General features: G+C 37.5%; 1 protein-coding gene and 1 pseudogene across 22 annotated transcripts in view; both read right to left on the bottom strand.

Annotated features, from left to right (window-relative positions):
- AFDN (afadin, adherens junction formation factor) overlaps window positions 1–25,077 on the bottom strand; it is a 129,455-nt gene that overhangs the window by 71,395 nt on the left and 32,983 nt on the right. For 12 of the 22 annotated variants that reach the window (XR_010305559.1, XM_064158420.1, XM_064158423.1 and 9 more), the window contains exons 2-12: window positions 21,600–21,795; window positions 19,890–20,005; window positions 17,795–17,958; window positions 16,045–16,205; window positions 14,965–15,122; window positions 8,998–9,109; window positions 8,422–8,589; window positions 6,320–6,364; window positions 2,777–2,871; window positions 1,814–2,076; window positions 139–208 (exon numbers count right to left, since the gene is read on the bottom strand). Coding sequence is in view for 21 of the 22 variants with exons in the window: in XM_064158420.1 (XP_064014490.1) it covers window positions 139–208; window positions 1,814–2,076; window positions 2,777–2,871; window positions 6,320–6,364; window positions 8,422–8,589; window positions 8,998–9,109; window positions 14,965–15,122; window positions 16,045–16,205; window positions 17,795–17,958; window positions 19,890–20,005; window positions 21,600–21,795 (1,548 nt within the window). In the remaining variant the exon portion in view is untranslated. The remainder of the gene's footprint in view (window positions 1–138; window positions 209–1,813; window positions 2,077–2,776; window positions 2,872–6,319; window positions 6,365–8,421; window positions 8,590–8,997; window positions 9,110–14,964; window positions 15,123–16,044; window positions 16,206–17,794; window positions 17,959–19,889; window positions 20,006–21,599; window positions 21,796–25,077) is intronic. The other 10 variants (XM_064158424.1, XM_064158429.1, XM_064158433.1 and 7 more) reach the window with 5 other exon arrangements.
- LOC135183635 (U1 spliceosomal RNA) lies at window positions 16,534–16,662 on the bottom strand (annotated as a pseudogene).

Below are 25,077 nucleotides of genomic sequence, written 5' to 3'. Positions count from 1 at the left end.
AATGCACCCAGAAGGGGAAGTGGCTGGGGAGAATGAGGAACTGGCCACATTTTACCAAATAGAACTGATTTTATAATTTTGATCTACCTTACACATGACCTTTTTTTATTTATTGTTAATTTAGTCATAACATAATACCTTGCTTGCTGGTAATGCTGTTCCACTGTGAACATCTCCCTCCAAATCAAATGTGGTTTCCTGAACAGCTCTAAAAGCAAAATAATATTTCAAGCACTTTTTAGAAATTGTATTGCTAAACATTGAAAAAACAAGGAAAAGAGTAGCTAAACTTAGGAAATTAAAATTCAAGAGGCATAACATGACCCCAGTTAATATTCCCTTTTTAAAACATTAGTAATTCTTTTTATAAAAACACTACAAATATCTGTACCAATAATTTCATTTGGAAAAACAGATAAAAAATGTTCAAGGTATTGTATTTACCACAGTAGATTCACTATAATTTTTTGCTCAGCTATTAATGTTCAATAATCTTGACAATGTAGATCACACATCTTAGTATTATCTGTTTGTTCTAAAGATTTAAAACAATGTTTGATTGTTCAAGCTGCAATACTCCTCTGCCAGAGATTCTGCAGTCCAGGTAATGCTCTGCAGCAATACAGTGCTTTGCAGCTGACTATGCAAACCTGTAAGAGCACTTGTTTATTGATCTGCATCCTAGATGCAGAATGAAATGAACTCAAGATTTAAGCAAAAACATTATGTAACAGCTAAAGGGCTAGATGCAATCCTGCAGAGAGGTTCTACGACAATCACATGGTGCACTCCTACATAAAAACTCAGAAAAAAAAATATCAGTTGAAATATAAATCTACATTAACACAGCAGATTAGCCATAAAAGCCTCTCTTTCTAGGCATCTCTCTCACACCTCTCTCAGCCACTTTGCTTATTGTTTAAACCACAGTACACTTACACTACAATAGTAGCCTCATGTGGGCCCAGAGGGGATGGAATATACAATGTTATTTTCCCCCCGTGCAATACAGTTGGAATTTAAGATTGTTTATCTTGAGTACTTCTGTAGACACTCAACAAAATAACTGAGGTACTAATCTACAATCAGTAATTTTAATATGCACCTATCAAAAATGTGAATATACTGAGAAAAAAAAGGATGGCCTTCTGGACTGTTAGTAGTTGCAAAACAGAGCATAGAAGATAAGTAATCACACAGTACATAGCGATTGCTACGTAAAGACATTTAATTCCCTACCCTCAAAGTCTCATCTTGTGACTACCCTATTGAATTTCTGAATCCCTCTGTTAGAATTTTAGAAGTTACTATACGAAAAAATACCACAAAAAAAAAAACAACCACACAAAAAAAACCACCCCACACTCACCAAAAAAAACCCAAATCCAAACCAAAAAACAAACCCATACCACAAAAACACAGTTTTTGGAGCACAAAAAAAACCCACAAAATACACACCAAAAACCCATAAACGAACAAACAAAAAATCAAAACATCACACAAAACAACCAAATGGGAGGGGGTAAAAAAATACCAGGCTCCCTGAAAATACTCAGAGAATTCTTTACTTTTCCTAGAAGCTGGATCAGGAAAGCTTGTGTGAGCAATTCATAACGAAAACCACATTTGCTAATCCCAAATAAAAAACCCAACACAAGGTGGAGCTCCAGTATTAAAACAGTTACCATACACTTAAACAGCTACTCAGAACTCATTTAAAGCCGTACTCTAGCTACAGGCTGTTTTTAATGCTTTCATTCTCTACTCCTTAAGCTCTCCCTTTCACATCAATGGGAAGAAAAATTTTACTTACCCAGTTTTGTGTCTTGGACCTTTTCCCATAAGACTTGCATCAATAGGTCTTTTAGAAAGAATATGGTCCTGAGTGGGATCCACAAACTTAAATACATGAGATGATCCAAACTGAACTTTCATTCCACTTTGTAGTATAGTGGTTTCTGAGATACGCTGACCTTCCACATATGTTTCAGCATCAATGCTTCTTGGGGTTACAGTAATAACTCCATTCATATTAGTGAGGTCACAATGATGAGGCTGAATTCCTGGACCAAATAACTGGAAACAGAATTCATTAACATGGAATAAAGTAAGTTATACAGCAGCAGAAATTAAACCAAGAAGATTGAGATTCAATTCACCCTATTTACAGACTAAGTAACTGCTTGTTTTTGAATGTAACAGGTAAATAGTACAAATAGTACCAAAAGTTGAGCTTCACTTTAATTTTCCTTGCAAAAGAGAAAATAAAACACTATTAATGTGCAGCAGAAATCCCTTAATAAAAACTCTTCCACCTTTTTTGTCATAGGCTGTTCAGAACTGTGCTCTACCACTTGCTGTTTTGATGAGTAAAATCTTATCATGCAAGTATTTACAAGTTAATTAACTGCACTAATGTGGCCCCATGGTGCTGCAAGAGTCTCTAACGTGAACTTTATAGAGTTATACTTCTGTTATAAATTTAAGAGATCCTAATCTCACTCAAATATGAGTTGAGAATAAGCCATCAAGCACTGATATTTACCACTTGATCTGGTGATGAAGAAAGAATACTGCATTTCAAATAGTGAAACCCTTACTTTACTCTTAAAGCAACAGAGAAGACGTTATGACCACTAATATGAAATTCCAGAAACATGTTACCCTTCCATCTTCAAAGCACATACACAAAGTATTTTACTAGTTTCCACAATCACCCATTACAGATATGACATCAGATCAGTTCTGTCACCTAGGCCTACTTTTTTTCCCATACCTGAATGGAATTGTCATCAAATTTTTCGGTTCCAACTTCAGTGACACTTAATTGTAGACGATAGAGCTTTGGCTTATCTCTGGAATCAGAACCATCTGTACAGAAAGTCACAAATAATAATTTGCAAGTTATTAAAGTGTGAATACACACTGCTTCTATTGCAGAGCATCAATGTTCATACAAAAAAATAACTGAGCTACATTCTTTCAAGATTTGTTAGGAACTCAGCTGTGCATTGTGGTGTAAAGGACATTGGAAGCAGCCAGAGCTCACTCAGAGTGGCTGTTTACTACAAGTGCAAAAGGAGAAAACAATCAAGGACTACTATTCTGAACACACCTTGAAAAATTTTCTCTGTATCATTAGTAGCATACACAAAACAACTTTTATTAATAGCAAAGACTCATGTGGGTATAGCAATACGGGTGTAAAGATGCAGGAAACAAGATATCTGCATACCTCTTACTGAAAGTATAGATTATCACCAATATCTACTGTTAGGTGGCCAATATGCTTCCTATTTATCAAATACTGAAATAGGGCAATATGAAAAAAGAATCTCTACAAAATATTTACAGCTTTAGTTTTGATATACAGGACTGCAGTACTTCTGGCATTATCTTTATAGTCCCATTAACCTATATTCTCATCTTGCAGAAAATGAGGTCAAAGAGAATGTTTGTCTTCCTCCTCCACACAGAAGAACACGTTGTCCAAATACAGAGTAACACTTTGCATGAAACACTAGATTAAGTAGAGGATTTAGCTGCTGTCTTCACAGGCTAACACAGCTGGTGTTTAGCACACGTATTAAGTACTCCCTATTTCTCAGAAAATACAGCCACCTTAAATTCTCTCAGATGCTAAAGTAACACTGTCATTTCTGCCTTCTCTCCAACTCCTCCATAATAAAGATTTAAAAAAGAGAGGCTGCAATACAAAGAGCATCTTAGAATCATAGAATCAACCAGGTTGGAAGAGACCTCCAAAATCATCCAGTCCAACCTAGCACCCAGCCCTATCCAGTCATCTAGACCATGGCACTAAATGCCTCAACCAATCCCTTAAACTTCTTCCTATCTAAGTTTAGGATTGAAGAACTTCTGCTACTTTTCAAATATGGATTTAACTAATTTTTAGGTCAACAGGTGCAGTCTCTTGCATGGACATTTTTGTTCAGATTTGGGCTTGTTTTCTGTCCTCTTATCTTTGTAATTTTTTTTAACCTGGCTAAAAGTCAATATTATTTTCTAGCATTGTTTCAAGTTGAGGATTAGAAAAATCAGTTGAAATTATAATCTCCAAACTGGCATAGCATTCACTTTTCAGTGGTGAAGTAATGCATTTAAAATCTATATCCATGAAGCCTATCTTATATTTCTGTTGATCAAAAATATATATGCAGTCTTGTGAATCACTGAGTTGATGTACTTAGAGTGACTGTTCACTTTGGTTCACTACACAGAAGGGTTTTTTAATAACACTGCTGTTTGAAATGTGAATGTTGACTCATAGTTGCATAAACCCAGTCACAAAACTTGTTTGTATTGCATCCTTACCACGGAAAGACACAGTTTTCACAGATTATACATAAACCAATTTCACTGGTGACTGTAAGTGAATTCTATGATTCTATGATTTGACATACCACGTCTAATCCAAGAGTCAATTCTGCTATTAGATTTCAGACAAGATGTGTACTTCCAGCAAAACAAAAACACAGTAGCAACTGTTCTGGGTGAAGAAAAACTCAGGAATGTTACACCCTACATACACTCCATACTACAGTTATGTTCTTAGAATGAAGACTGGGAAGGGAAGCTGCTCTGGACAAAGCTTGCAAGCTTCTCCAACCTCCTGTAATTCTTCTTCAAAAGTTATTACACCTGCACATTCTCAGCATCTTCCATTGCTGTAAATTCTACAGCTCAGGGTTATTTTCTTCTGATAAGCAGTCCAGGGAGGAATGCCTTACAGTTTTGCCTCTTTTGGGTGATTTTAAATGACCATAAGTATTATTTACCATTTGCAGGATAAATCTCAGAAGATCACATCCTACAAAATGGCTTCTTGTCATTTTACTCAGCCTTTAAATATTATGATTGAACAACTGAAGTTAATCACATGCCTGAACTAAATAATGAGCCATGCTCACTTAATAACTCATACTGTCTGTTATCAAAGTGCAGCCATGCCTCATTTCAGTCTATCCAGTCTGTTTCTTTTGCTATCAAATTCATCTTAGTCTAATGGTTCATTTACATGACTTGGATAAGAGAGACAACTGCCAACTGCCACATTTACAGCCACGAGCTACTGAAGTACATCCTCTACCATGCCATACGGAATCTGATCTTCAGCCTTTAAAACAGCTATACACCCAGCAACGTCAGCAGTTGTGAAGAAGCAGATAAACCAGACGCACTTCCAATCAATTTGTGCAACTGCACAGAGCATGAAAGAGACATCTGCCAGTTATTCCACAAGAATATATACAGGTAGTGTTCTGACAGAAGGACACTTCTACAGGAGTTGTATCTATGATATATACAAGTATCCTGACATGTACTGTTTCAAAGACACACTGAACTCTGGAATACTAAGCCCTCTTCTTCACACCCTGAGATAAAGATTTAAGAAGCTGTGTTTTTATCAATGAGATTCAACCAAGTGGTCAGGTGTTCCTGGAGAGTGTGCTTACTGATTCAGCACACTGCAGAACTTTTCTGCTCTGTAGGATGATGATGTTAATGAAATCAAAGTACTGGAATCAAAGAGTTGGCCACTGGAGGCCTAAGTTTGAATCTCAATATATATATTGAAAAATAGATGCTAAAATACTTTAGAAAAGATATTTTGGTAGACATTTCACAAACAAGAAGAAAGTGGCTTTGCAATCTTGTCTACCTAGCCAAGCCAGGACATATCTGCACACTACTCTAAACTCATCAATCAAAGATACAGAATGGTTTGTAGGTTAGGTTATCAATTTCAAATGTTGTATAATACACTGTTCATGTTAGGCGACGGCAAAAAGCAGGCAGTAGAAATACCAAAAGATGTTGTGGAACACCAAAGATCAGAAAGTGAGGTCATCAGTGGTCCAAACACTATTTCACACAAAAATAGTGGTGATTTCATCCACTGCATCAATATGGCCAAACACTGAAAAGCAGAATTAAGCTCCATACCATTTACCCAATTCACTTTTAACTACAAACTATGGAATGAGATTAATCAAACAACATTTTTCTTTCTACCACAACACTGCTTGAAAACTACTCTATGAAATTTAGTTAAACTCTGCTGAAAGGTTGAACTCTTTTGCATGGTAGCACATTTACCACCTATTTGATGTTTGTTCACATACAGAATAATTAAACAGAAGCTGACAGGAAAGATAACTATTTCACAGAAGCAGTCCCTTGGGGGAAAAAAGTAAGATAAGCAAGATAGTCTTTCATTTGTCAAAACGAAACAAAAGATTTAGAGGCAGCAGTGTTTTTAGTGATTAATGGGAGACAGTATTAAATATAGAATTACCTTCATATGCGTGATAGTTGTAGTAGGCAAAGTGATTCCTTCTCCCTGGGATTAGAAACACATGCAGAGGACCCAGGTGAAGGCAGCACCAGCAGGACAGATATCATGCAGAACATGCAGAAGAGGGCAGGAAAAGACAAGACAGGAAAGGGTGAAATTGTAGCCAGATAACATTTGCTCAGCGTTATTAGGATAAAGGTGTATTAAATTATTTCAAATTCAGAAATTGCATTGACTGTAGAAGACATCAGTACTACAAAGCTACTGAACAAAACAATCCCTGTTTTTAGAAAAGTAACAAACAAGTTATTAAAAGCAAAGTATGAATAACAGGTCAGTCCCACAGGCAATGTGCAAGGGCTTAGTACAGTGTTTCCATCTGTAGCATTTAAGAATGTTTTTCCTCTACCAGTTATCAGATGTCTTGCTACACTGCCCAAGCACAACGCTTGAACACTAAAGCAACTAGGTTCCACAATAAGTTTAAAGCACAAGAAATGAAAAGTACTATTAAAAGAACCCAAAATATTAACATGCAAATCAAATCTCTGCATGTACAACACAAAACACACTTAATATGTTCTGCATACTGCTAATTCCTTCTGACTTTAAGAAAGAAAAACAAAACCAAAAAGCACTACCAAAAGACACACACAACACCCTGTTTGATTTAAACTTTAATGTCTTGTCTGCAGCTCTGGTCAGAGCCTTCAGCACCAATTTACTTCAGCACCAACCTTACTTCCTAAAAGGCAAACAACCAGACTTCGAACCGTAAACTACTTGTTTGGTTACAGCAGTGTATCCAAACTACACTTCACAGAAAAAATATCTGCAAGTAACTAATTATCAAAAATGAAAGTCTTCATCCAATTCTTTAAACGTGAAGACAACAGAAATTCACAACAGAAGTTGGATGGGTTTTATCACTTGTGCACTAACAAACCAAGCTCCCCTAGCTGTTTCTAGATCATGTATTATGATTGTAAATTACGGTGCAGCCACAATATAATCCACCTTGATGGTGAATTAAAAGTTCTGCATAGGCTGAAAAATATATAGCAGCAATTTGATTTAAAGTTTCATGCTCTTGTCCTTCTTGTAATGTATAGCACTCTCAAATATATCTTACTAGGAATGCTAAAATATATTTCTCAGTGCAAACCAAACCAGATTTTAGCAATGCTTTTCTGATTCCTGTCCCTCAAATCGCAAGATGACATTTTAAGCAAGTTCTAAATGCCAGCATCCAAAGGAGGTTGAAGACTGAATAGTTTTGGTTTTGAAACATTAAGCTTCCTACTTGAAGCCATGCTAATAGAGTCACAGTCTTAGTCAATGATTTCTCCCCTTCTCTTACTTCTAATGTTCCCTACTAAAATACTGACATTATAGCAGCATGTAGCTCTATCCCTAGATAGCGCCAATTCAGAATCTGGCACCAGCACAACTGATGTGGGATTCACTCACATCATTGTACAGGGTTAAGCCTCCTGGAGGGAGCGATCTTGAACCTGACCCCAGGTGGTTTTGACCCCTCCCCAGGGGTGGGTCTGAACACTACCAGGTGATGGTTAGCCCACTCCTTCTTCCTGTCCTGTTTGTTTTCTCTCGCCCTCCCTGTTGCCAGCATCACCATTCCTGTTTCCTGCTGCTCTTTGTCTTACCACATGGCCATCATCACCACGAGGTGGACAAAACCCACTGCCATCAAATCTGGTTGTATATTTATATACTTTGTACCTTGTTTTCCCTTCCCTATATTTTTGTAACTTCCCTACCTTATATATCTTTTATTTATTGATAAACTTTTCTTCTTTTAACTTCCAAATTACAGTGAGATTACTTATTTGGGTCTGCATAGCTTTCTCTCTCTCCAATTCTTTTTCTTGGGGAAAGAAAGGGGAAGAGGGAAGAGCATCCTATACATTGTTAATGGTTCTATCACATATGTTTGAGTCTCTGGGAAATTTGAATTAGAACCAAGACAATGGTCAACAGGCTTTCTTGTGCTTTCAATGAAAGTCATAATTTTGGAAAAAATAAATCTCAATTATTCTACAATAAAGTACTTTAAGTTATCAGACAAGCAGAATTCTTACCTGGGCTTAATTCTACCAGGTATGGTAGTTTCTCAGGAGGAAGGCAAGAGCCATATCCAGACCCATCAACTCTTTCCTTCCCCTTTAATGGCTTTCCATCAGTTATTTTCTTGGATTTCTTTGGGATGTAATCAGGAGGCCGTCTTTTCAGCTGAAAGACTAGTATTCCTGAAACACAGTATTTATACATCTTTTTGAGTTCCACTATCAGCAAACAAGCACAAATATCTATTAACTTCTATGTGTTCCACAGGATTAACTTCCAGCTCACTACATTCCTGATAATTAGGCAGTTATTTTTAACTTAAAACTATGTAAAATATTAACAGCATACTTTTAAACAGGAGACAATCAAAAACTTTAGGATACAATCTAAAACCCTTCTGCTCTCAAAAAAATGTATTGCTATGAAGTGCTGAATGAAATAGTAAACAACTCTAAAAGCAACTAGTATTAAAAAAGTGTCTGAAAACAAAACACTTCAAAATACATTCAAATTTCCCACTTTACAGAGAGTACACACTGCGGCTTACAACACCTAAGGAACAAAATTCTCTTAGCACTTTTTAGACATACCTTTATCACTAGGCCACTCCCTGAATATCTGCAGTGGACACTCATCATCATCAAGAATAGTTTCTTTAGCACCTTTATCATCGGAATGCTGAGCACCAGGAGGCAGCATGACCTAGAAAAGAACCATTACCAGTTTTCAGAGCTGCTAGTAGACAATTAAAACAAAGAGGGATATCTTCTGACTTTCTTTGTTTACAAAAGAGATGAAGCTAAAGAATTCAGTAACTTTAAGTGCATTCTGCATTCCAAGACTTTTTCTAATTCTCTTTTGCCCCTTGTTCTGGTCAAATCACCCCTCCCAGAAGACCAGACACATTTAAAAAGCAAAGGAAAGCAAGTTACACTTAAGGTAGACAAGACCATCTTCCAGTAAAAATAATTATTTCAATTTCTCAACAGCCAGGGCTAAAAAAAAAACCAAAAACCCCAAAACTTTCCATAAGTGACAGCTGAGAAATAAAATGTAATTTGCTTTATTATCTTGCACACTGGAATTAGCCTTTGATTTTGTTAATGCCATTTTGCTAGTGCACCATGCAAATACTCTTAAAAATGGCAAGATAATCTGATAAACAGAATGTCGCCATACCTCTTGCATCCTTGTCTTACTCAACCTTTGCCTGGTCTACACAGAGAGTAAGGGCACAAGTGGAGCATTTCACACAATTGCTTCATGCTGTCTAGCTCTAAGAAAGAATCAAAACTAAGTAGACTTTGGAAACATAACCACAGATTGTTCATATCTTTTAAAGGTACATCTTTGCAGAGTACAGGAAGGGAGAAACCTTGATTCATGCATTCTGACTCTGGAGTCACAGTCTATGATTTCATGTACATTTGGGGTACTGTTCCCTAGAGCCATCAAGCATAAAAACCAGTGGAAGACAGTATTACAGCACCTGAGCACCTACATTTAAGACAGATTTTTCAAAGCTGAATAAAAAAACTAAAATATTTTTCTCCCTCATTTATGATCCTAACAATGTTGTTGAAATAGTTCTGTTTTAAACAAACTACTCAAAAGTTTTCCCATCCCTGAACTATGACCCAGGTAACATCTTCGGAGGTAAATCAACTACTGTACCCCACTAGGCTGCAAGTTTTCTACTCTTATTTGTCACTTCCTCACCACACCCCTTTCAGTGTTAACTAAGTTCTCACAGATCCAACTCAAACATCCTTTCATGTTCTTCCAAGCAGGAAACAAGTACATTTAAGATCAAAGGTATGTAATCAAGTTATTGGTCTTTCCACAAAACATTTCCTATGCAAAACCTGGCTAAACATAGGACTAATTAAATTATCTTCCATTAGATTTTCAAGTAGACATGAGATTATAGAACAGGGAAAACAGTAAAATGTATCAACTGAAGGAAAACAAACACAGCTACTCTCAAATCTTGTCTTGCCAAACCACTCTTTTATTTCACATGTCAGATTTTAAAATCAATTATACCTGCAGGATATTTTTTATTAGCTAATTGAAGCAACACTGTGATTTAAGCCTTATTCAACAAGCAACAATTTTTGAATTCCAAAGATAGGAGCTAATCAGTTACAATGCAAGAACTACATGCTACAGTATGCATACCAGGGGCTGAACAATACTGGACTAGTGAGCAAAACAAAGAAAACCCAAAACCAGTGAAGTCAGATGACAGATGAGCTATAAATATGTAAATGTTACTACCTGACTCTGGTATTACTTCTGCCTTGAAATTTGGATGAACATCTGTACTTGGCATTGAGCTTAACAGCAACAATGGAAACTAGACAAGTTTGAGAAGAGGGGTCACTAAAGCACAAATCCCTTCCCCTCATCCTCCCAACTACATGCTGTTCCTCCTGCCTCAGGAAACTGGAGCCTGTAGTTCATATACAGCTCAATGAAAACTAGGGCATAAAGTAACCGAGGGAAAGACATGAAATACTAACATCTGAGCTTACGCAAGTCAGGAGGCTCCTAACTGTGATGAAGTCATTTTAGAAAACATCTACATCTTTTAGGTAAATGTTGCCTCAGTGTCACCCACAAAGCTGAAATTCCTACATAACAGAAAATATGAGAACAAGGTGATGTCACCATGGGATTTTGGCTCATGAGTAGAGACTTAACTTTAAAAAGAATACACAATTAAACATCCTTTCATGAACTTGAATCCATACAGACTGCTGAGACCAGGCAAAGACATTTCCCTGATTTCTGATCATAATGGCATTTGCAAGCATATACAAACTATCATAAAGTCATTCCAATCTGTACTTGGGGGTGTGTGTGTTACGTGCAGGTATACAGCGGGGAGGGAGGTGTGTATGTGCAGGTATACGGCGGAGGGCATTAGCTGAGATAAACAAGTAAGAAAAGCTAATACTCAAATACTTCATCCCACAATGGTAAGTAATAGCTACAGCTCAAGTCACCAAACCCATCCTTACTAAAAGTTTCACATAACCAACCCATGCTGCAATATATCTTCAATAATCTCTTTTGTTGTTTGTAAACGAAAGCCTCCTATCTGCTATGTTTTAATATATCTGTTTATTCAAATGAACTAATCTTCAATCTTCCTTTTAAGATGGGAACACAGGCTCTGCATATGCTCATGAAAAAAAGACTTGCCAAAAAAAAAACCTTACTCAAAAACTAATCACAAAGAGCTGCAAAATTTTGCTTGGCATTAAAAAAAAATCATTAAAACAAAAAGTCCACTCAAGATTCTATTTTTAAGAGTTAAATGCTTTGCTGTATGCCTCAAGACTTCATCCTAAGTGAATATGTACAGGTAGCTAAAAAAACCTGTCTGATTAATTTGACACCTTGAGAGCTGGGCAGTGAACTCCACCTTAATCAGGGAAACTCAAACCAAGCAAATCCTAACAAAATTTCTATTGGAACAAACTTCTATTTATTTGACTACATAGAAAAGCACTTTAGCAGAGGCCATCAAGGGTACAATCCAATACAGGGCAAAGCAGGATATAAAAACAAGAAATTCATAGAATCAACCAGACTGGAAGATACCTCCAACATTATCCAGTCAAACCAAGCACCCAGCCCTAGACAATCAACTAGACCATAGCACTAAGTGCCTCAGCCAGGCTTTCTTGAACACCTCCAGGGACAGTGACTCCACCACCTCCCTGGGCAGCCCATTCCAATGCCAATCACTCTCTCTCCCAACAACTTCCTCCTAACATCCAGCCTAGACCTCCCCCAGCACAACTGGAGACTGTGGCCCCTTGTTCTGCTCCTGGTTGCCTGGCAGAAGAGACCAACTCCCACCAACTCCCTTCAGGTAGCTGTAGACAGCAATGAGGTCCCCCCTGAGCCTCCTCTTCTCCAGGCTAAACAACCCCAGCTCCTTCAGCCTCCTCTCATGGGGCTGTGCTCCAGGCTTCTCACCAGTTTCATCACCCTTTTCTGGACACATTCCAGCACTTCAACATCTCTCTTGAATTGAGGCGTTCAGAACTAGACAGTACTCATGGGGTGGCCTGATCATTTACAATAAAATATATTAATGGTATGCATTGACAAGAAAAAAAAAATCTTGGTTGCCCTTCAACCAGAACTTGAGAAGTATGTGATCTTTATTACAGGTATTTACGCAGCTTTATAAAGGCCTTGTCATATAACTTCAAATCCACCTTAAAATAGTTAAATGTCAACTGTTGAAGCTGCCTTCCTTGAAGATGCATCACCTGCCACCCAAAAAGAATAAGGCATTTAAAAATCCCAACCAGTAAGAAACTGAAGTTATACATCCCACTGTATGCTGCTTTAAACTCAACAAAAAGTAAAAAGAAAAATGTGCAAATGTTTGTCTTCTGTGGAAGAACAGGGACAAAAGCCCTGCTTGATAGGCAGATACCACCTATCAGACTTGAGTGTAAAGGAGTACTAATAGCTATGACACCTATTTAGCACTGCATTTGTGAATTTCTGAAAAGAGTCACCAAAAACATATCAGGTAGGATAAGCAAAGAAAGTAACTTCATAAAATATCTGTCAAAAAGTAGACTTTAAATTACATCGAAAACAATCAACTTTATTAAATCTTGAAATACCATCGCATTTGAAATCCAAGCGCTTTATCAGCAGAGACTGAGAAAGGTCAAGTAGATTTCAGCCAGCTGCAATGATTTGTGAGCAAAACAGCAAGGTCTTCTACACTTAAATTTATAAAAGGATCCAATGAAGACCACTTGTATTTGAAATGTAAACATCAGCATGTAACTTACATAAGTATAGAAACCTGCTATATCAAGAAGATGTGTTGCTCAGAAAATATTTCCCAGAAATGCTTTCCAGAAAACTAATTTGAATCAATTTGCTTCACAGCAAAGTCTTTGCTAATCTCTCCCAAGATCAAAGCAACATTCCTCAGACTATTTTCTACACTAAACATCCCCACAAAAGATTAGTGAACAAAAGGAGGAGAGAGAGAACACCACTACCACAACAGTGACTTGCAATTGTTTCCCTGGTATGTGTGAAACCAGTTCAATACATTCCCTAAACATAAATAATACATCACAAAAAATTGACTCCAAACTAAACACTGATGCAAAAGTATCTTTCAAATTCAGTCATGACATCTCTGATGTAGCCCACAACTCTCTTGAATCATCAGAAAAGTGTGTCATGTCAGTAGCCTATTTAATAAGACCAGTGACTGAGAAGCATGAACTTATAGAACCCACAATAAAGAAGGTAACTGCCCTAATCAAAACTACATATAGAAAGTATCTGCAACCAAACTAAGAGCCAACTTTTAATAGTATTGTGTCATAAACCTCTCCATTGTTACTTACAAAACTATTCCCTTCTGTAATAAATGCCTATGTAAAATTTCACTGAAGTAAACCACTTTCACAGATGGGACCCCAATTATAGGTAAATGAAGACAATTACTAAGATGAAACTACTGAAACAAGAAAAACTAAGATTATTTCACTGCTACTAAACTGAAGAGCATAACTACTGCTTCTTTATTACTAATTACTACATGTCAATTCCCAGCTGATTATGCTACTAGAAGCTGTAAGCACAGCAAGAACAGACACTAAGGTATCATAAAAAACAAATCAAAAAGCAACATTAAGACAAAACACGTATCTATATCCTTCAGAGCAGATAGAAACTATGGGATCAGCACTTAACATATGCTCCCTTACTGTTTTCCAGTGGCACTTCAAATCACTGGAGAAGGGGCAGAAAAGAGCACTATATGTTGAGGCCCAAAGACTTTTGCCTTTCATCATTTTAAGGAACAATGCATTGAGGTTTATTAGACAAGTAACAGACACAAATGTAATCAAAGATTGGATTCAAACCAGGACCAAATGTTTCCAAGTCTACGAGACTGCTCTCTCTCAAAAGTGGTATGGACAGGAGCTTGTAACCTCCAACCATTATTGTCCATAGTACTTTTAAATAAAAGCCATACTTCTAGGAAGCACCAAATCCATACAATTAATTTGAAACTGTTAAAATAAAAAAATTCCATAAATAAGTATAAATTTCAGTATTTTTCTGATCTGTAATGAAGGTACCACTGAAAGTCAGAAAGCAACAGGATATATAGCTTTTATATCAAAGTTCACCCCACCACTCCTTCCTCTGAGCACACTCAGCTCAGGAGAATAGTTTCACACACAAACTAACAAATTCAGGTATCTGTGGGGTTACCTATTAGCTTATACATCTATGAACTATAAGTAAACTTAGTGGTATAAAACCAGAATTCTAACAGACAAACATTACTAATGTTTATCTAAGTAGCAATTCTGTAAGATTGAAGTTTTACTTTTAATAAAGAAAACCCCTGACTTCAGAATGCCTGTCAGATTTAACAAGACAAAGTCACAGAACTACCAGAGTCCTTTGTGCAGTTTTCCAACTACTGCAAGGAACAAAGTCAAGTATGGTGCACGAGAAGATTGTGATTTAGTAACTCCACTTACACAAGCAATACAATAATCCTTGGGATTTTCCTTCTCCAGACCGTATTTTTCCAGTGCTTCAATAACTGCAAAGTCTGCAGTATCTGTAGTGGACAGCAGGATTGTCTTGTATGGTATATTTGGTTTTAAACTGTCTGCATAAATTCTCAGTGTCCCACCTTGGAAACAAAATTTAATAAACAAAGCTATCAGAGAACAGACAAGACAGACATGCAGCCACCTACTGTATTTTCAGCAGAAGATAAGCACAAAGCCCTGCAGAAATCACGTAGTCACTCCACTAGTACGAGAACAGTTACATAACATCCCTGAAATACTCCACTAGGGGTAAAAACCTCCAGTGATGAAATAGTGACAATGACTAGGTGAAGAACTGACCTTTCCTATCTTAACAGCAGGTGTGTGCTGATGCTCAAGCATCTTCCACCTCTTTAAAAAGGCCATTTAAGACTTCCTCCCCTTGATGTTTTCTACACCTCTAACTCCTTCTTCATTACTTTTCCATGCACAGAATACACTATTTGAAGTTTTATCATCTAATATTGATGTTTACAGAACCAATGTTGCTGTATCCCCACCCTCAAGAAGGCGAAACACTTGATCACTGATATCCACAAGACCTACCAGAAGCTTTTCTACAACCTGAACAATCACTCCTTGCCATCTTCTATTTGTGCTACTGATGGCACTATTATATTCAGGTCATTAGGCTGATTCTTAGTAAAATGCATGACATTTATTTCAGAAGACTTCCTCGGTTTGTCAGTTTTGTAAAGTCTAATTCTGTCCTTCTTTTGTAGTTTAGCACTGTTGGCAAGATCGGTGAGCATATTCTTTCCCACCAAATTGCCCATCACTGAAAGCTTTGACTTGCATTTGTCACAGAACACACCCCTGTGGAATCTTACACCTCTACAAATATTTCATTCTGTTACACCGTAGGTAAATCAGCCGTAAGGCAGAAAAAAAATGTTAGAGAAAGCAGAAGATAAGTCAAATTTACAGGAGCTGCTGGCCTTAAAATGCTTTCTCAACAAACAGTTTACTATTTATAACTTAGCCAGAAGGAATCTTAAGTACCTGAGTCTGGTCTGCCATCAGAACTGCGGAATTCCTGCATTCTCTTCTCTAGTTTCTGCTGTCGCCGCCGTTTCATAACCACCTCAGGATTGGATATTGTGCGAGTGAAGCTGGTCTCAGGCATGTCTTTGTAAACCTCAGCTGCAAGGCGAGAATTCTCACTGTCAAGGTGAGTTCAAATAAAAAGAAAAGATTGTCATTAATAGCTTAAAATGCAAATATCCTCATTACTTCATAAAGGACAGAAGGCAAGTAGAATCTATATGCACAGAAGACCAAGGAAGTTCATAGAATCAGTCAGGGTTGGAAGGGACCACAAGGATCATCTAGTTCCAAACCCCCTGCCATGGCCAGGGACACCCTACCCTAGAGCAGGCTGGACAGAGCCTCATCCAGCCTGGCCTTAAACACCTTCAGGGATGGGGCCTCAACCACCACCCTGGGCATCCATTCCGAGGTCTTAAAAATTTTAAAGAGGAAATTGCAGGAGTCAGCACACCTCATGTTTCCCTTATTTTGGCAAACTGCAGGGGTCAGCACACCCAGAGTGCAAAGGATGAGCATTGCCCTGGGAAAACCACCTGCCTGATCATGGTGTCTCCCCTGCCAGGTAAGTATTGTAAGTACTATAAGTTACTGTAAGATGGCTTCTCTATAAACTTTACTTTTGCTAGGATTAATACTGTTCATGTAACCCACGCTCACTTGAAATAGACAACTAGCTGCTGCGAGTTTTCAAAGAGAAGAAGAGGCCTTCTATCTCTTATGGAGGAAAAAAGGCAGACATTAAAGAAACTTTACATTATCCCCCTCACTTGATTCTGATTTACAATACAGCAAATCATGCCGAGACAGTTAGTGCTTGCACTCATGCTTTTGCTTTTGTTACTGCAATTGGATACAATTCCATTTTTAAAACCCATGAACAAGCTAAATATCAGGGCAGAATTCTGGAAGAATCACACTGTCATCTGGAGAACACTTTGCGAAGATGTCCATGCAGAGGAGCACTATGCATAGGAAGAATGATCATTCACTCAGAAAAAACTGAGGAGCTGAAGCCTCTACTGTATGTCAGCTAGTGATGTCTTTCATCACTCATTTTGTGAGTATGCTAAAAATCTACCAGTAATGAGTTTTTTCCTTACACATTACATACGAAATCTAGAGAAACTGTATAAGGACTGATATACATTTAATGTAGACCTTTCTTGGCTTTGTAGTTCTATCTACAGTTATTCACACCTGACTCTTGCGCTCATGTTTTCTACAAGGATTAATGAATGCTCTGCTCTGTCTCAATGAACAAAGAGCAGCAAATCAGGGAGCAAGAGTTGAAGAATCTAGAAGACTGGCTTCCAAAACACATCTCAGAGGAAAACAAGTTGCTATTCAGGTGGTAAGTCAAATGCAAACACTTATACATACTACTTTTTCCAGCTAAGGACAGAACAAACATCGAGAGAGAAGCAAATCTATTCTGCAGAGTAAATGCTCCAAAACAAACCCAAAACAGTGGGGAAAACCCATGTGTCCAAGCATGTGTCAATTTCTGTGCAAAAAGGGAGGTGAGAAATAAAAGAAATGTTATTGCATGGCTTAAAACCAAACTGAGGTAAAAGGTCCACACAAACTACAGAAATTGCCACCATAATGTCAACTATTTAATTTTGAAAGAAATATTTGATAAAGAGGGGAGAATAAAGCAAGATGCAGGTTGTATGAGCTGATCAATTTTTAAAATACTTACACATCATCACCTTGAAGAAGTCTGTCATCTTTATCTGATGCTTGTCTCAATGCCTCTTTTTCACGTCTCTTTTTTTCTTTTTTTTCTTTTTTAGAAAGAGTTCGTTTGAAATTCTGAATTACTCCCTCTTTTTCTTGTTTTTCAGGGCCATTACTCTGAGCCTTCTGAAACAAATGTATTTAAAACAACTTGCATCATTTTCAGTCCAATGAAGTTAGTATTGCTTTTACCTTTAGACATAAATCTGGTTAACAGATCTATTGCTAACACAAAGCCAATACTCCAGGCAACAACACAGGGATAGGACTAACACTATCTGGAATAACATAGAAGGTAAAAATAACTGTATTCCAGAACAGGTATTAACTGATTAAGTGCCATGTACTCAGGAAAGCAAAGTAACACAAGAATTCTACTTAAACAGTGCCTACTATCTACTCGGTCTCAAAGATTAACTGAAGACTGCAAAACAAATTTCCTCCTCCCAGTAAACATACTTCAAAACACTGCACTTAATCTGTTGCCAGCATCAGATGAGAATAAACTGCAGAGGGAAAAACACTATAGAAGAGATTTCCCCTATGGTGTATATTTCCTGAGTTGTCCTTCCAGTGTTCTCTTCTCCAATTCCTGTTCCTAGCATATACTAGGTACCTGTAATCCTAGGCTCATTGCCTTCAGTGGAAAAGCAATAAAAGATGAGAGAAAGAAGATGCAGGCATCTTTTTTTTGCTTCTATCAGGAAGTGAAGAGCACACAAAAGGAAGTCTGAAGGTTATTTCAGTGAGCAAGAACAGCAAGTATGCTATATGTAGTGCAAGTCATCGTGAATTTTCTCTCCCCATCTCTAACATGGATGTATCCTGTAGTCAAAAGTATAATGCAAGAATAGCTCATGAACCTATTTCCAAAGAACCTTTAAAATGAACAAGCTCCAATTCCAAGAAATTTGGAAAAGAGATTCAGTGTTAGCCCAAGAAGAAAAGCTTCTCTGAAAACAGCAGACACCGAATAGAATGTTTTTGACAGCTACAAGCATCCAAAGCTGGACATATGATATCATACGACTTCAGAAGACTGACCCCCACCTGGCTACAATCTCCATTCAGGTAGTTGTAGAGAGGTAGAGAGCAATGAGGTCACCCTTGAGCCTCCTCTTCTCCAGGTTAAACAACCCCAGCTTCCTCAGCCTCTCCTCACAGGGCTGTGCTCCAGGCCTCTCACCAGCTTCATCATCCTTCTCTGGACATGTTCCAGTATCTCAACATCTCTCCTGAATTGAGGAGCCCAGAACTGGACACAGGACTCAAGGTGTGGCCTGACCAGTGCTGAGTACAGGGGCAGAATAACCTCCCTTGTCCTACTGGCCACACTTTTCCTGATGAAGGCCAGGATGCCACTGGCTCTCTTGGCCACCTGGGCACATTGCTGGCTCATGGTCAGCTACTATCTACCAGTACCCCCAGGTCACTTTCTTCTGAGCTGTTCTCCAGCCACTCTGTCCCCAGCCTGTAGCACTGCTTGGGGGTGTTGTGGCCAAAGTGTAGAACCCTGCACTTGGCCTTGTTAAATCTCATCCCATTGTCCGTGTTCAAGAAAAGCCTGGATGAGGCACTTAGTGCCATGGTCTAGTGGACTGGACAGGGCTGGGTGCTAGGTTAGACTGGATGATCTTGGCAGTCTCTTCCAACCTGTTTGATTCTACGATTCTATGTAATTTAAATTACTAATGTTTAAAACAAACAAACACACACTTGTATGGCTGATGATCATGTCTCTCACTTTGCATTTGGAAGGAAAAAAACCTTCCCAAGATAAAACAATTTCCCATCAGTTTAGTTAAGTAACAAAATGTTGCTTAGGGAGGTAAAGATCTCTAGTTATTTAATTCCTCTAGTATCCCCTTTCAGAACCTGAAAGGTCATGATTGTGCTGTGAAGATGCATTTAATGTATTTTAAAATACTTGCTCCAGATACCACAGGCCATCAGCAGCAGCTGTTTTCAGCAATTAGGAAACTATTGTTTTTAATATATAAGCATGTCCCACATATTTCAGAGCTCTGTTAGCACTAACATACTCCTTTATGTCTCACCTTTGGAGGAAGTGTATCATTTTCATTCTTTAGAACAAATCTTCCCTCCCGATCATCTTTGTTCCAATTTAATTGTACAACAAGAGGCTTCTCATCTACATCTAATCTTCTTTCTTCTTCAAAAAAAAGAAAACCACAAAAAAAAGAAAAAAAAAAAAGGGCAAAGCAATAAAAGTTACTTGGCATCTCAAGAACAAAGATCTTTATGAATGAGTTATATTGATAAAAAAAATAAATTGATGAACAGTACACATCAGTTCATATTTCCTTAAGTACAGGTACAGAAAGCCTAGGGAGGTAGAAATATGTTCTCTTTCCAGCAACCATCATAGGTGTATTCCCTCTATCTAAATGTCCACAAAGTACTCCTGTACACCTCCTTCGGCAGAATTCAATCCCTAAGTCAGAGAACATGAGATTATCCCTTGGAAGGAAAAAATACATCTACTGTTACATTTCTAACTTTATAACCTCATGAGACTTCCAAACACTCATTTTCTTTATTTTAAATTTAACTAGTCTGTGACAGAAGAACTAATCTGAAAAGACTGCACAAAAATAAACCAAATTATGAAATAAAAATCCCGTTATGCATATAATACACTAATTTTTGCCTGATATGTATCTATTTTAAGTATATGGAAAAAAAATCTCAGAGATTGGTTGAAAGAAACTTTGCTATTTTTGCCATTTGATTACCATGCTAGAAGCAGGAGACAGTACATAGGCATAGCACGATAATGGTATCTTTACAATCACATTTTAATGAGAAACACTCCTCCTGAATGAAGTGTCTCTCTAAGAGTCACATCTTATACATCAGGAACATATCCTGCAAAATAAAGCATTTAATTTTGACTACAGGTACAGTGCTAACAGATTTTTTTTTACATTTAAAGCAGCAAAAAACCCCCATAGTATTCATTGCTTAAATTAGCAATGATACGTGCACTTTTCCCTAATCCCATCAAATTTACATCAAATCACCATTCATAGACGATGAAAAGTGACACATATCCCCGTAAATTTCCATTATCTCCAACTAAGTTATTTTCAGTCTTCAGAAGCAGAAATTAAATCACTTGGTGTAAGCTTCTGTGGTACAAAAAAAACCACCTATTTTCACCTATTCTCCTCACCACCATACACCCTACCACCTTCTAACCTGAAGCTTTGTACCTCAGTGGGGAAACAAATACCAGCAGCACCAAAAGGCTATGTAGGTACCTAAATTTCTCACAAGTAACATGAAAGGATCTGTTTAAAAAACACAGTAGGTTCAAACAATACTATGTTGAACTTCCCCCATTTCAGCAATAAACAAACATGCATTTTAAGGCTACCTATGAAAGGTCTACATGAAAAAAAAAAGAAGGTGTACTCTTAAGAACTCCAATTTAACATTTCTGTTCTCCCAGTATAAACAAAGTCTTTACCTACTAGTCCTAAAAATAACAACACTCTTACAAATGTCAATAAATTAACAGGATGTCAAGTAAGGTACTTATTAGATCATAATCAAAATTAAACTGCAGGTCTGATATGCAGACTTACATTCTGAAATGCCACTGCCTCACATAACAATTAGTAGCAAAGTACTTAGGACCTCAAATCTTACGTGGTTTGGAAGCCAGGGGCAAACCTAATTTGTCTGGAAGTGAATAGGAAGGTGGTATCAATACAAGAAAGATTCTGTGAATAAACACTAACCTCCGCTGACATGAACCTCATAAAGTGAGTATTTAGGGGATGACAACATTCGCATGTCTGGTCGAAACTTCTCTGCAAGAGTTTCTATCACATCTTGAGTTGTGGCAGTACTAGAGACACGGATGCATTTTGTTGCAAAATTTCCAGCTGCTTTGTCTTGAAAGTAGAATCTCATTACTCCATGAAACTCCAAATCCTGTAAAAAAAAATACAAATCTGAGTGCTGGCTAATAGTTAAAGTTCACCATTCCTCTGCTATGTATTAGTTACAAATATATTACGAAAGTAAGACATACAAAGGTTGCACAGGTTTAGCAAATTTTGAGGACAGGAGAGTTTACTAACTGAGACATCATAAACCTGAAAAGCCAAGGGTATTTTGTTAAAAAAAATATATTCTTTATGTAATTGTATGTTGCTGCAAGTATTTAAAACATGATTGTTTAAAATATTCAAATTTACAGCTATTGTCAGGTGTATCTGAAGAACTAAATAAATAGCCAAACAACAAAAACCTCAAAACCAACAAAAAACACCAAACCACCATCACCACCACCAACAAACACAAAAATCCCAAACCTACACAAATCAGCGCAAAGCTGAAATGTATCTTGAGACTAGTCTCAACAGATTTTGTTACCTGAAGTAAGCCCCTGCCTCTGTCTTCTATGTCTTTAAAGGCTAAATATGTTACAGGAACACCAGCACATCTCAAAGAGAACAGCTTTTTGTCACAGCAGTCCCAGTCCTAAACATTGTCTCTTCTATCCTCTTTCCCGTCACTTCACGAACTCTTCTCCTAGCATCTGTTTGTCCCACAAACAGTCTGTTCAGGAAGCTAAATAATTAATTTGATTTTATGTTTTCAGAAAGGTTAGCTTTTGGAACATCTCTCTGAACACTCAGGAAGAGAAGAAAAACTCCAGTACCAACACAAGGCAAAAGGGAGAGAAGAAAGGGACTGCAGTTAATCATTTGGCTGCATCAGTGAGACACTGACCTGTCCAAACTACTGTAAATTCACATCCTCCAATATTTTACGTAGCCATCAGAGTCCTGTAGGAGGTTGCTGACTCCCCATGCAACTCCATTACCAGTCTGAACATCAACTCCAAATTCAAATTTTATCTTCCCAGCAGTCTCTACATGGCTGACTCCTGACCCTTACATAAATCCCAACACTCACCGGGCCCTTCATTCAGGGGGACTCAAAAAGATTCAAGTGTCCTACTTGGCACTGCCAAGTTTACTTTACAGCTTCATAATCATTGCTCCTGTCTTGACTTTCCAGAGGCTTTGAAATAGATTCATCCTCAGATGTTGAACATACGGGTAGATTTCATGGTTAAGCACAACCTTTTTCAGAAACTACACCTGATCACACAAAACACATCACATTTCTCTGAACAGCAAAAAGACTGAGATATTTATTGAAGCTATCATTCAGAAAACCTTCAAAAAGGAAACAAAAAGTGCTAGACCCTATACAAAGATAAACATCTTAGTCACTTAGATATACACAGAATTAAGCACTATTTATTCTCGAGGACACTCCATAGCCTGCGCCAAAACAGCAGTCAAATGCAAATACACCACAGACCTCGATAACAGTTGATTCTGTTTTATTCTCTGTTGTTATTCCAATGATTTATAGAATTCATATTTTATGTTCCCATAAAACCACGTATTGTACTCCCAAACTACTGTTCCTTCCTGCAAGGAGTTAAGAGAGTCTGCATACCTCACTTCAGCTTAACTGCCATCTTCTCGGGGAAGTTATTCAGATTGTTATTAAAAATGTGTGTCTCCATTCTTCTACCATGCATTATTTTTGTAACAGCTATTGTTCACCTCTGAAAAGCATCCTCACCACCTCATTTCATCTCTCTCTCTTATTATTAAATAAATACCTATACCAGGAACTATCCCTTTCACACAGAAGGGTACTGAATGACTTCTGGAAACCCTATCTACACAGTTTAGAGATCCTAAAGCTTTGAGGCACAACTTCTTTTCACAAAGCTCTGTTGAATTTTCCACAATCTATTATCAGTAACACGTAGCCATGGATTCTGTATATTACTGTCATTTCTAACCAACACTAAGCCAACATCATGAGTAAATGTCTTTTTAATACTGACTTCCCAGTGTATTCACATTCAACAACATAAAAGATGTCTGAATGACTCATTACATATCACTTAGCAAAATTACTTCACCTCTCACTTTCTAAAGACTTATTGGATGAACATTGTCTTGCTCTAGCAATTTGCTCTCATGTTGCCTATTTGTTCTATAAATGTGTTAACAACTGCTGATTTGAGACCATTCCTTTGATAAGTTACCCATAAAAGGTCCTTGACAGAGCAATTAACAGAGATGCAAAGCAAAGTCTTTCTGTTATCACATTGTCTCCCAAAAGTTTCTTTTAGGAAGCAACCATCCTGTGGCACTTCAGCCTGTGGTAGGTATTCTATTACTAATGTTCTGAAAGGCACTCATAACTAAAGACCTTTCAGAATTTATTACTAAATACTTTTGTTCTAGCTTATGCTTTATGATTCTATTTGTCAGATTTTTTTATCACTTTCCTCATTTGGATACTACCTTAGCTTTCTAATAACTGCCTTTGTTTGATGTTCAGCCACACCAGCTTCCTCTCACAGCACCCTTGATAAGTGGCATGCTTTTAGTCTATACTTCAGCATGGCACCTTTAACTCTCATCAGGTGGCAAGTACTTTGCTACTAGTCTCTTAGCTTTAACCAGGTGCCCTGGAATACCTATGCTTGGAAAATCTTGTCATTCTTGCAAGAAAAATGAATCCAAGCATATTATGATCTCTAATAAAGACAGAATTCGTGCAGGCAACATTTTGAGATACATTCTGCAGCACACACATTTGGACAGATTTAAATGGTTGTTGCTTCTGTAAATACCTCACAGAAAAGCCATGTCTACTTTTATAAGCAACTTAAGGTTTTGATCAGCTTGTTTGATGCTTGCAAGAGACGACAACACATGAGCTTCCTGCAGATATGTCATGAAACATAATCATATCCCACTTTATAACATTTTCCCCTTCACACAAGTTCTTTTCCCTGCCTCCCCATCTTCTCAAGGTACTGCTGAAGCAAGAAGAAAAGAAAATAAACACACTGCAAATCTCTCTCAGGCATTCCATATTGTGTAAGTTCTTCTGCACGAGGTTCCAGCTGATTTTTTAAATTTTATTTTTGTTTAAAGTTCTGTTTTACTGGGGACAGATTTCATAGTCCATTAGCTATGCTTTTAATCTTATAGAAGATTTTTTTTTTCTCTGCAACCACACAATACAGCAAAAGCAAAGCACTGGAACACAGATCCACTCAAGGAAGATCTAGAGTACAATTCAAGAAGTCTTCTAAACTGCCATGATTACTATTATTTGAAGTTTTATTGCTAAACTTATTTCTGCTTCTGGACACTAACAAAGCAG

This window comes from Pogoniulus pusillus, chromosome 18, assembly GCF_015220805.1.
Source record: "Pogoniulus pusillus isolate bPogPus1 chromosome 18, bPogPus1.pri, whole genome shotgun sequence".
NCBI classification, from domain to species: Eukaryota; Metazoa; Chordata; class Aves; order Piciformes; family Lybiidae; genus Pogoniulus; species Pogoniulus pusillus.
This window is presented reverse-complemented; position numbering and strand designations above follow the sequence as displayed.